This window comes from Xiphophorus maculatus, chromosome 7 (assembly GCF_002775205.1).
Source record: "Xiphophorus maculatus strain JP 163 A chromosome 7, X_maculatus-5.0-male, whole genome shotgun sequence".
NCBI lineage: Eukaryota > Metazoa > Chordata > Actinopteri > Cyprinodontiformes > Poeciliidae > Xiphophorus > Xiphophorus maculatus.
In genome coordinates this window covers 9,033,059-9,046,196 of record NC_036449.1, presented here as the reverse complement: position 1 = coordinate 9,046,196, position 13,138 = coordinate 9,033,059, and the positions used below count along the sequence as shown (strand labels likewise).

General features: G+C 41.4%; 1 protein-coding gene across 1 annotated transcript in view; it reads left to right on the top strand.

Annotated features, from left to right (window-relative positions):
- ssfa2 (sperm specific antigen 2) overlaps nt 1–13,121 on the top strand; it is a 41,393-nt gene extending 28,272 nt beyond the window's left edge. Inside the window, exons 11-22 of the mRNA XM_023336894.1 lie at nt 111–218; nt 541–919; nt 3,948–4,155; nt 4,607–4,658; nt 5,223–5,305; nt 8,031–9,593; nt 9,784–9,843; nt 9,979–10,103; nt 10,193–10,307; nt 10,423–10,488; nt 10,590–10,919; nt 11,017–13,121. Of these exons, the coding sequence (XP_023192662.1) occupies nt 111–218; nt 541–919; nt 3,948–4,155; nt 4,607–4,658; nt 5,223–5,305; nt 8,031–9,593; nt 9,784–9,843; nt 9,979–10,103; nt 10,193–10,307; nt 10,423–10,488; nt 10,590–10,919; nt 11,017–11,124 (3,197 nt within the window). The 3' untranslated portion in view covers nt 11,125–13,121. The remainder of the gene's footprint in view (nt 1–110; nt 219–540; nt 920–3,947; nt 4,156–4,606; nt 4,659–5,222; nt 5,306–8,030; nt 9,594–9,783; nt 9,844–9,978; nt 10,104–10,192; nt 10,308–10,422; nt 10,489–10,589; nt 10,920–11,016) is intronic.
- The last annotated feature ends 17 nt before the right edge of the window (nt 13,122–13,138 follow it).

The following is a 13,138-nucleotide window of genomic DNA, read 5'->3' as shown; positions in this document are numbered from 1 at the left end:
TGCTGCAGTTTAACTCTAGACCTAGGAGTTGGCCAGATTAACCAAACCAGTAGCGATTGGCATCTGCTTTTTCTTTTCATTTAAATTTAATTTATTTTGTTCTGATTCAGGTCGTTTCCGTCAGATTGAGGTCTTGACGACGGTTGCCAATGAGTTCTTCCAGCTCTACAGTCAGGTTTCTGGACAACCTGTGAACAAATTCACCAGCAAGGATCAAGGTGAGCCATGCAACAACACTTTGGTTTTTCTTCACTTGTCAAAAAAACACCATACTGCCAAATAACTTGTCTATCCAAGACAACTTCGACATTCAGTATTTGGCATTCACAGTGCACTTTTTTTTTGATAAAAGTTTGACTTGTATATAAATAATAAAAGGTACAAAGAATAAGTTCATAATTTCAGGGGGAAAAACACACATTTCGACTGTCAATTAAATAGAGCTGTTTACTTTTCACTTGACAAAATAAATTATAAAACAGAGCTGACATTATAATTATTATTATTATTATTAATGTCATTGTGTTGTATCTCTCTCAGGTGGAGAAGGAGAAAAAGGAGGGCAACAAGGAAGTGCCGGTAAAGATCCATCTACTCTGAAGAGGACTAACTCAGCCAGGAACATGGCCAAACTCATAAAGAAAATTAGCAAACAGAACTTGCTCGGATCAACCGCAGAGTCTCCAGAGGGGGTCTCGCCAAACAAACGCGCACAGCTGAACGGACACACTGCTTCCCCCGATTCTGCACGTGTCAAAGACCATACTAGTAGCGGTACGGATCATGACCGCGCCAGCTCTGACCACCAGGTGGAGATGGTCAGCCAGAAACACATGCGCAGGAAAGATAATTTCCCCTTGGCTACCGTGAGGGAGGAGACCAATGGAGGCGGCGAGGCTGATCGGCTAATGGAGAGCAGGTAGGCCATGCTTCCGATGTATTCTATAAATGAGAATGAGGTGGAAAAAATGCCTTTTAAATTCTGTTGAAATTTTAAAAGATGCCTTAAAGTGTAAAGACAGTACATGGTTAAAGTAAAGTCAGGTGTGGTCAATAGTCTGGAAGTCACTGTACTTTTTTTAGTCCCGAACACATAGCTTTTTATGATTTGATCTTTCTGAAAAAGATAAATAATCCTCGGAGAGTTGATGTCCTCCTGACAGAAATGACTTTGACAGCTCCGTCTCCAACGATGATCCGCTTTAGACCAGCTAGAATACGTCACACCTGTGACAAAAACGACCACTGACCAAGAATCAAAGTAGGATTGGCTGATCAATGTGTTATTCAATTTAAGACTTAAGGTAGGACAGGAGAATACCCCAAAGTAGATAAATTGCTTTATGTCTTCAAGGAAGAATCTATGATAGGCTTTTTTTCCCCCTGAACTTAAAAGGCACAGCTCTTATTTCTGATCATTTCGATTCATTCTTTAAATGTGATGTTGTAATTCTTCATTCCTATTGTTATATTTTTTATTAATGTATTGTTAGGGCCTTCTATAAATACTTCGAACGCCCTGAGGCTTTCCACTCAATGAATTTATACAAATTCAAATAAATTTTTTTATAAAAATTTTTTTATTTTCCAATGATATTTAATGTTTTTTTTATTTTAAAAGAAGATACAGTATTCATAAAATCTAGCAATATTTGGCTTTTGGGTGAAATCTAGGAATGAACTATAACCATCACAGGTGAACTTAATGTGACCTTTTCTAAACGTTTCCAACACTTCTTGCACAACTTGCTGTTCTCTAACAATGAGCTTTAAGGCAAAATTCACAGCATGTGCTTGATTTATGAATCGACTAAATTTCCGGGTTCAAACGGAATCGAGATTTAAACAGTCCTCCTCATTATTGTTCACATTTTCAAATCATAAGACCAAGACGACACCTAACAACAGATCAATAGCACCTCACCTCTGTGTGGCGTCAAACAGGATGTTCTCAGACAGAAGTGGCCACTGAGCTCAGAGTGTCAAGAGATTCACAGAGACTAGAAGAGTCACAGAAAGACATAGCAGTTCACATCCCACACTGATGACTGCTTTGACAACAGTGCCTTGTTAAGCCAGATGATGAATGTCACCTTTAAAGGAGGTGAGAGGCACATGTGTTGTCACATCAAACCATTTGAAACCGTACATCCATGTTCATGGCGCCTTGCAAGGGTACCTAACCACACCACCAGGCAGCAAAGTCTTGCATGGCCAGCATTTGCGCTGGACAAGAAACCAGAGGATCTTAGTGCTTTTTTCTGAAAGGCTATTCACTTTAAGTTGAAATGATGGCCGCCAATAATGTTGGAGACGCTCTTCATCAACCACTCTTGTCACCAGACAAACCTTTGGTGGCGGTGGTGGTGTTTCAGTGTGGGCAGGTGTGTTTAGTCAATACAGAACTCCTCTATGTTAAAGTTTGACTACAGATACGTGAGTCCACTGATTCCTCTCCGGACATTTATTGGGAACATTAGAGCAGGTGATAGAGGTTCAATTCCAGGTTGGAAAATGTTCTTAGAATATTTCAGATCTTAGTCTTATACTTTAGATTGACGTCAAACAAGACGACCACAGTGCCTTAAATATGTAGTTATTTCTTGCACCATCACTGATGCATACCATAATCTATTGCATTGCCTAGGTGGTGGGTTTCCCTTTGCGATACTCAACTGATGCACCTTATTATCAATATATATTGTCTGATCATTATTCTGAACAATATGCACTTACATCTTATTCTCTGCTGTAGTTTGCTTGTTGTTGTATGGGAGTGAGGCAGATAAACCAGCCAGTTTTATGGCTGGTTTATCTGCCAGCCATAAAACTGGCAGATAGTTCTGTCCAGTCTGACCCCTCTGGTCATATTTATCTACACCAGTGGTGCCCAAAGTCGGGCCTCGAGGACCGACTTTGGGCACCACTGATCTACATCACTGAGTCACAGCTGATTTTTCACTTATGGCTACATGGAAAATACCCTTGTACTGGTCTCTGGGCCTTTTTTTGTCTTAACACCTACACTTTGTGACAGGAACAGTGATAAGCCAATACTACCTGAATAAAATCTTTTAACCAGTCAATGTGTCCCTGCATGAATAACCCAGGCCTAATTTCATCTTAATGGACAACAATGCTTCAGGTCATCAAGGCCATGTAATGAGGGAACCGCTGCTGGAGACTGGGTTACCTTGAATGGAGTGGCCTGCACGTTCTCCAGAACTAAAGTTGGCCACATGACACATTATGGAGACTTTAATGATGTTGCCTCTATGATTACTCTACTGCCATGACATATTGTAGTGTGTAGTTTTTATGTTTTCCACAATTTTCACTCAAAAGTTAGCCTGGACGTCATCTTAATACAAAATTCTGCTCTATTCTGATCTCGTTTCACTGCTCCCTCTGGGCTTTCTCCCACTGAAGTGGATTTCTCCAGTAGAATTTCAAACAAGCCAATCAGTGAACAAAAGAAGTTATGAAAGATGGGTTTGGTTTTTTTGAGCAGTTTTAGAATTGTAATCTGCCTGTAGTTTTAGTGATGGTAGCGGAGGAAGTGAACGAAGCTGTTCAGTCAGTGTTACTTCCAAACATTCATTTAATAACAGCCTGTCTACTTCAGCTCGGCATTTCTCTTGTTGCAGCAGAGGATGGTTGTTTACAGTGCATGCAATTTCCGGTAAGCTTCATAGTGTCAAGCTGGCACATTACATACGTACCACTTCAACAGAGTCTACGGCTCCAGGATTGTTTCTCAATAGCCAAGAGTCTAGATTTTCTGCACAAAGCAAAGCAACAAGGGGCTGGTTTTTACCAGGCTACCTGAAAGCCAGATATCCCTAACGCTTTGTGAGCAATGTATTTAAAGTGACACTTAAATTGAGCATAAAAGTAGCTCAGTGCACCACTGCTATTGTTTTTGCTAACATTCATCCACCTATCAGTCCTGAACAGAGCAGCACTGGGCCAGAACACCAGCCAGCTTCAGCTGACCTTCACACAACCCATCAGAAAACAGAGGAGGAAGGTGATCAGGTGGCCAAAGATGAGACTGACCTCACCTTCACCCCTGAGAAAGCTCTCTCCATGCTCACCCCACCTTTACTCGCCCAGCTTCGCACAGAGAACGCAGACTCCTTCGACATGGAAGAGGTATGGGGATTTCCTGTGTTCCTCCTGCCTTTTTCATACTGTTTTTTTTTTTATCATTCAGAGGATAACCTCTTCCCACGCACAGGTGGCCCAATGACATCACTTAGGCCTTTTACCAGACCATCTTATTTTCATCTGCTCTCCCTGTGGTAACTCAACTCAGCCTGCGAAGCTACTCTCCCAGGCAAATGAATGCAAATACAGGCAAAATTGCCTGCTTACACAACAACAACTGATCTAAAGTGAAAGCAGGGGTTATAGATCTGCACTGGGAATGAGATAATTACTGTCCAGTTGTAGAAGAAAAAGGAGCTGATTAAATCTGTTTCTGACTAGAAAAGAATGATACAATATGTGCAAGCATGTTGAGTCAGTGTATGTCTGTGTTTGATCAGTAATTAAAACATTCTTTATTGTTTATCTTGCTTTCAAATGTCCCTTGCCTGTTTAGATTCAGACTAATGACGATGAAGCCCTGCCATCCAGAACATCCAGAATCACAGGTTGGTTCTAGTACACTCATTCTGGGCTTACATAATTAGTTTGTCTCTTCCTTCTTCTTCTTTTTTTTTTTTTAGCTATAATGCTTTTCTTTTTGTATAAAGCATTTATAATAATTGGTATTTTGAATATGTAATATTTTAAATGCTTGTTACTTGAAGCCTTATATTTAAAACATACGTTAGCACTAGTTTTTGCCTGAATTGATTATTATAAAACATTCCCTTTTAACCAGTTTTTTATTAGTTTTAATCTAAAATTGACTCTCAAGAGAAGATAACCATATCTTAAAAGCCCAACAATATAAATTTGTGATTTAAAATGCCATGTTTGTGAATGTGGCAAATTCTGGCCTTGAGAACCTATAAAGCTTGATGAATTAGCATTTTTCCAATAAACTGCAATATTATGAATGTTTTCCTGTTTCCTGTTTCCTTCAGATGCTTTCAAGGACAGATTGTCCTGTGTTTTAGTGTCTCTGAGCCGCTTTCATTATTCATAGCTCTACCCTGCCACCTGCAGGTTAGAGTACAGCAGAGATAATATGTTTTCCCTTTTTTTCTTAGACCTCTCAAGGACCGTTAGTCAACAGTCTGACAGCAGTGGCTTTGCTGAGGAGCCTTCTGGTGATTCCAGCAGCTACCTCAAGGTTGGTTTAACTTTTATTTGGACTTTATTCTTCACTTCACTCTGTACCTCTATATCAGGGGTGTCAAACTCCAGTCCTCAAGGGCCGCTGTCCTGCAGATTTTAGATGTGCCACAGGGACAAAACACTGGAATGAAATGGTTTAATTACCTCCTCCTTGTGTAGATCAGTTCTCCAGAGCCTTAATGATCTAATTATTCTATTCAGGTGTGGTGCAGCAGAGGCACATCTAAAAGTTGCAGAACAGTGGCCCTTGAGGACTGGAGTTTGACGCCTGTGCTCTATATCATAGAGCTGCAGCAAGAGATCGCTTACACACTCAATAAGTAGGGTAGCTAGTCTAATCAGCTTAAAGTTAATACATACAATCAAATGCACTTCCAAACAAAGGTATATTTTTATATTTTGCAAAAATTCAGCCACAATTTCCTTCTTTCTTTTTTTTTCATTTGATTGGAGATTTAATTTGTAGATCAACACGTCATATGTAGTTTTGAATTGGATGTAAAATAATTAATGGGTTTTAATGGTATTTAAAGGTATATGTTTCAATTTTCAGAAAGGACGGTGTGCGTTTCGTTTTAGCCCTCTTTATTCTGGTACCTCTAAATGAGTTTATCGAATTGTAGTTTTCTCAGTTTGAACTCCGCTGTTGTGTGAAGGCCTCAGAGGATCGAGGAACAAGACGGATGGAGAAAAAGTTTTAAGAAGTTTAAAGCAGGGGTAGGTTGTAAACAACATCTGAGTGACTGAAAGTGAAAATAGTTTGGCACGGCTGCAAATCTACCCAGACATGCCTTTCCACGTCAGCCCAGGGGAGCAATAATCAGAGAAGCAGCTAAGAGATTAATGTTAACTCTGGAGGAGCTGCAGAGATCCACGGTTCAGGTGGAAGAACTTCAATTATATGCTACTTTTTGTTGGTGTGAAATCCACTGAGTGGTTATAAGGTGAGAAAATATGACGAGGTTCAAGGTGTGTGAATTTATTGGCAAAGAAGTGTATATACAAACAAGGTTCGAGGATTTTTTTTAATATCCATTTCTGTATGTATAAGGGGAAAAAAACTCCCTGCAACATTTCATGAAGTCATATGTGAGTGTAAAGATGTTGTTCAAAATCTGCAACACTACTGTGAGTGCCAAGTTGATGCTTGTTAATCCAGTTTCACACAGAAAGCAGTAAGCTTTTAATTCTTTGCTGCATATGTGCCTGACTGCTTGTCTTGACATGTTGAGAGCAAAGCTGAAGGCTGACAGCTGCAGTCCGTCCAGTTTGTGCTAAAATGCAAGTAAAAAAAACAGCCAGTCTTTCATCATTTGAACCTTCACACGACATCATTTGCTATTGATTATGTAAGCTAAAATTGTTTATTGAAAGAAAGTGTTAACTTGTCGATGAAACAATCAATACAGTTTCAAAATATTTAAACGATTGGCATTTACTCACTTCATGAGCTCTACTATTCTGTTCTTGCTTCACCTTGATATAGTTTCAAAGTACTGGACCTGTTGTGGTGGAAAGCTTTTGTTTTTGTTTTATTTTTTGTTTAGTTTTTTTGCCTTGTTTTTTGGCGCAGCCAGTTGGCCCTGGACAACTTAGTCAGAAGTTTGACAGTATGTTGTGTTTTGCTCTGGCAGGAGCATAAAAATGTACAAAAATCAAGTCTTGGGGCGTAAATATAAAGCAGACGTCCCACATACAGAGGCTAGAAGTCCTCAATGCAGCCATCCAGTGTTCAACTCTTGACCTCAGGACCTTTGCTTCGTATCTTCTCCCTCCTCTCTCTGTCAAATCTTAATTAAATAAACACATAATTTTGTCCTGACCTTGGAACAAAATCTCTGTCTTAAATTCTGAACCATGCAACTATCATAGTTTAATGACCTAATGTAATAAATGCAACATATTATTTAAACAATATTTCCTTAGTAGTAATAAGAAATGTCTTAAAGGGTACTAAAATGTGCGAGTGACTGAATCTTTACACCAAAAAAGCACAGAAACCCATAATAGGAATGCTTTGATGGCGCAGACTTAAACATATTTAAATTGGAAATGGCTCCAGAAACTAATAAGTCAGAGACTCACGAACAACTCTAAACTGGATCCTGGCACACTGATGCCTGAGACTATAGAGGGTGATCCGATCAAGTCATGCAACAGTACAACAGGATGTTTGAATCAGTATCACTTGAGTTGCTGAGAAGAGATGTTTTGCTTCAGTAAGCTGTATGAAAACCAAAACAAAGTCGATCAAAAAGGATATTTCTATTTAAAGAAGTTGCCTGCTTTTCCTCACTCTTCTCTAAAATCTTATAAATAAATTGTAATTTTTAGATTGGTCTATAGCTGCCAAGGACAGAGGGTTTAACTTGGCCTTTTTCTAGAGGCGGGTGAATGATTTATGAGATAGACTGGGCCTTGACCAGAGACTAGTGATGCAGTAATTACTGTCAACACACAGGAACAGATTGATTGAAAGACATTCTTGAAAACAAAATCAGTAGAGTTTCTCTTCGCAGTCAAGAATAATGAACATAAACAACGACAATTTGCTACATTTTTATATGTCAAATTGTAGAAATGTGACAATAAAACTTCAGTCTAGCAATAAAAAATATTTTTTTCTGTGAAGTTGACATACTGATGAACAGTATTGTACTGGGATCTAACTACCTCTTTCAGCAGATGTCTAAAATATAAATTTTTGTATTCCTAACTAGGTGCAGGAGAGTTGTGACAGCTGTGACAGTGAGACCACCGTGACGTCACACCCATCACAAGACCTAGCCACACCTCAGCCACTTGACCAGCCTGCGTTTGAGCTTCCGGGTGGCAGAGAGGAGGAGCCAGGGTCCTCCACTCCTTTCAAGGCTGAACAGAGTGGCACTTCCATGGAAGAGGCGGTGCATGAAGAGAGCTTGGAGCAGGTTCCACTGTATGCAGTTCACCAACTTCCCGTGAGCAGACTTGCAGGGGAAGGGGAGCAACTGGATATTAAGGACAGAACTGATCCAGACACAGATCCACAACCAGATCAAACCCAGAGTACGGCTTATGAGCAAGAACCACAACCAGTGATGGAAAATACTGAGAATCAGCTTACTTCAGAAGAAGAACCGCAGCACACTGAGCCCCTGACTCTGATTGATGCAGAAAGAGCCACAGAGAGAGCTGAGGAAAAGACTGATTCTGTTCTCTCCGCACCAACGTCTCCGGTTCTTAGAGCACTGAATAGAGCCAAACAGAACCAGCTCAGGATGTTGGGCCAGCACAAGAGCATCCAGATCGACAACCCGTCCCAAACCCCTGGCAGAACAATAGGTAGACGTGGTTTGATCCCCATGCAAAGGTCGTCCTCCTTACCTTTGTCCCTCCTCTCACCTTCTAAAGTCGTATCCTCTGTCAGGATCCAGTTCGGTCAAGGCCAAGCATTCTGTACCCCACCCAGGTACTCCATTAAATACGTTCAGGAGGATGGAGAGCAAAAGGAATATGAGGAGAAAGAGGAAGAGGAGCAAAGCAACTGTGTGTCCACTTTGATCATAAATCCTGGCTCTAAAGAAAACCCACCGCACGCCATTCCTCCTAAACCCATCCCTCGCCATCTGATGCGATCGTCTTATTCTTTGCAAAGCTCCAGTCCTCCCCCTGACGGCTCCCCGGACCAGGGCCATTCTTGGACCACCCAGAGTGTTCCCGATCTGTCATCCAGTAATCATGAACTCAACCCCTTCCAGCTGAACACCAACCAAAGCCAGCAAAGTGCTGGTTCTGGGCGCATGATATTCCCAAGACACCATGCTCCAATGCTGGGCTCAGAACCCAACCATTTCCCCAGTCCTGCCACTTACCCTTATCCTCCTTACCACTACGCCAGTCCTCCTTATGGTTTTAATCATCACAGCCCTCCAGTGCATCACTATTCTAGTCTAACCAGTCTGCACCAGTCTGCAACTCCCCCACTCCCACCACATGGCAGCCTCATCAACTTGCATCAGCCTTATTCTTCCTCAGCCCCACACTTCGATCTGGGTTGCTTACTTCCTGGAACTCCTCCGATGCACCTACCAGAATACTCATTCAGCCATCCACTACCTTTCCCTGCTGCTCCTCCAGCGCACCAGTTTGGTTCCCCTTACTACGGTACACATGGGTACACACACCTTCCCCCCGGGCTCCCTCCTACTGCAGCCCCAGGTTCAGGACGATGCCCGTCCAGCACCGAGATGCAGCTGAGGAAGGTTCTGCACGAGATCAGGGGAACGGTTCAGAGTCTCGGTCAGGTTGGTCCTCCTCAGTCATTGACTGTTTGTCTAAAGAATAAGTTAGTTCCTGTTCCTAATTTTAAAGGTACACTAGTGTCACATTACAGCTATGGGTCATTCATTTACCAGACGTAGCTTTCTCTCCTCTTGCTTTAACATATCATATTAGCTTGTTGCTTTTTCTCATGATCTTTATTTCATCTTCCAGAGCCGGATCAATTCTCCTGATTTGTTTGGTGAGCTCAGAGCAGCTACAACCAGCCAGCAGGTATATTTTATGTCTCTTTTTTTTTTTTTTTAAAGGAAAATAAATAGCTTTCTGTGAATTAGATCATTTAAGGCAAGAATTGTCAATTACAGGAACACAATAAGAATACTTTAAACTGTGAATCTTTGCTTTCAGTCTGTGGCAGAGTTCCAGCAGAAGAGGCGCAGTCTAAACATGTTCCGCAATCAGATGATGGACCTCGAGCTGTCCATCATGCGGCAGCAGGCTGTCGTTTACAAGCACCTGAGTCCCGCTGACAGGTGACGCTCAGAAACAAACACGGAAGTAACCTGGCTCTTTCCTTCTGTTCATGACTGTGTGTTTTGTTTTTCTTGTGCTTGTTTTGCAGGATGGAGGCAGAGCAGCTTCAGTCCCTGAGGTCACAAGTCAGAGAGGAACTCCAGGAGCTGGAGCAACAGCTGGAGGACAGACTGATGGAGCTGACACCGCACTCAAACCTCAGAGTAAGAATATGTGTACAGAAGTTTAATAAATATATGTTACACATTCTAAACTGGACCTGAGTTGGTTTGTGTATGCTCATCCACAAGCATCACATGCATATCTTGTTTTTCTCAGGGTCTTCATAGAGAGGGCAGCGTTGACAGCCTGTCCACCGCCTCTGCACTGAGAGCCATGGAGCCGGTTAGCACACAAAATAACTCTCAATCCCTGATATGAAGACAAAAACATTTCATGCTTGACTGACTATTCTGCCTTTTCTATCTGATTTCCTGTCTGTCCAGGTATCAGAGCTCCTCAGAGAGCAGTTCTTCCTCCAATCAGAGCTGTGCTACGGTGGCCACGGCCCCTCCAGCGTCCCCTCCACCCGCTCGCCCAGTCCGGTCAGAAGGGAGGGAGACGATGGCAAGCAGAGTCGAGGAGTGTATCGTGCATCAATCAACATTACCCCCGTCCCGCCTGCTCGACTTAACACACACACCGAGGAGGCGGAGGAGGGTCAGAAAGACGGTCAAGAGGTAGAGAGAGAAAAAGGAGAAGAACACGAGACACCGGAGAGGGAAGGAGAGGCAGAAAAATTTAGACCTGACAACTTTCAACAACTTATTAGAGAGGTACCTGTTTTATAAAAGTAATAACTTGGAACGATTGGAGTTTTTCTTGGATGGCAGTTCCACCGTTTCACCATTTCTGTATCTTTTTTTCTACAAGATCCGAGAGAGCGTGGCCCAGGAGGTCCGACGGGAGATCTACAACGAGCTGCTAGCTGCTGCGTCTCCACAGGGCTCAACCTTTTCTGCCCGGCAACAGCCCATGTAGCCTGGCAGAACGCCGCCCGCCAGCCTTAGTAACCAGGACCTGAACAAAAACCACTGCCTGTCTTTAACACTGTACACCCGAGTAACACTGTGCGACACTATGTGCTTGTGACACTGTATGTTGGTAACACTGATGAGCCATCTATGAAAAACCCTGTTGCAGATGGGGGAGGCTTCCACTTTCTTGGAGCATCAGTGAAAATTTCTCAACTTCTCACCTCTTTTTCTTTATGTATAAAAAAGCTGTAGTCAACTTCCCTGACAATTCAGCTACCACTACTGCCACTATTACCACGAGTACTGCATCTAGAATCACCACTACGAACAGCATCTTGCACAATAGTAGCAACACAGTACTTCCTGTTTTCTTTCAGTTGCATCCATTTTAAAGATCTGTCTCCTATATTTGTGCCTCTAGCCAAACAGTTTAATATTAATTTAACTTTAGCATGTTTTTCCTCAACCTTTTTTTTTATTATGATTAATCATTAGCTCCTTAGATTCCATATCCAGTCTATACAGTCATATTTATGTTTATTTACCACCAAATAAAACAGCAGTTGGAAAATAAATCAGATCTTACTGAAATTCCTGTCGAGGTAGAGGCAGAAATTATTCAGACAGATGTTGAATAACCTAAAAGAGAACACGAGCTGTGATTTCATTTGCCATGAATAGAGTCTTTACCATCTCTAACATCTCTTAACATCTTCTTAAATTGTCTTAATGGACATTTTTGTGAAAGTTTGCTTTGTTCAGCCTTTCTTTTTGTATTTTTGTTCAGTCTTTCTCAGACTCGCTGTGAGCGTTTTTGTATCTCCCCCCCACTCATTCCATGCACATTTCACCTTAGGAAAAACAGTTTTGGACAGTTTGATTGAGAAATTTGATGCATAATCATCCTCATCACCATCACCCTCATCATGCTTCTGCTCCAGTTGCCGCCTTTAAGTCGCCTTATGCAACACATTGTTGCTTCAGCCAGTTTATGCTCACAAGATGAAATAGGATACATCTATGAACTGATGAACAGAAAATAAACATTCCATTCTGATTCTGACATTTTTTTCTGCACCATAATAAAAAAAATCAACATTAACCTGCATTAAATTTCCTGGAAGATGCTCAGTTTGCAGTATAAAGAAAGTGGTCTGCGTACGTTGCCGGGAGGTGCTGGGGGTTAAAGGTCAGAGGTTTTGGTAGGTTGAAGTGATGAGGATGACTATATGTCGACTGCTCGGATGTAAGAGCCTTCTTCGGCTTTTGCTGCGTTAGCATGTTGGTTTCACTTGGATGAAAAATGCGTGCAATAATGTGAACACGTTGAATATGTTTTGAGGTTTTTCTTTGCTTTATTTTTTAGGTTTTTGTTGGACCATTGCAAACATTTCAGAGTCCTCACTGGTTTGTGACCAGTCGGTAAATTAAGAAAAGTACATGTGTAAGTTGAATGTGATTTGCTGAGGGAACTGTCGGCTGTGAGACCTCTCATTTTTTTATTTTTTTTCCCCTCATCTTATTTGGACAATAGCTGTACAAATCTGTGCGCAAGATCACATTTGTTTGCTGAGAGTTGAGCTGTGTTGGTAGAATTTGTGTAAACTTTAAACTGTAGCTTAAAACTAGCTTACTATTTCAAAACTGAGTTCTCAGTCTCATTTACAATGGTTCTGCAGCATGTTAAGCTGGCTCAGGTGTTATCATCATGGGACCTTAATGCATATTCTTCCAGGAATGTGAATGCTCCAACTTTTTCAGCCTGCAGTCATGTTCACAATCACAAACCTGCTGGAGAAACACTCTTTATTACATTTAGATCAAGAATCCACTCTTAATCACACTTTACTGTCTGAATGTTGGTGGTTATGAATTACTGTCCATGTCTACTAATAATAATGATGATGATGACGATGTGCATTTTGTATTGTGTCCTAAGTCTGATGTAGGGAGGGGTCACTGTAGAGATAATAATAAAGATGTATTTATTTTCAGTACAAACATGTGAGTGCTTACAT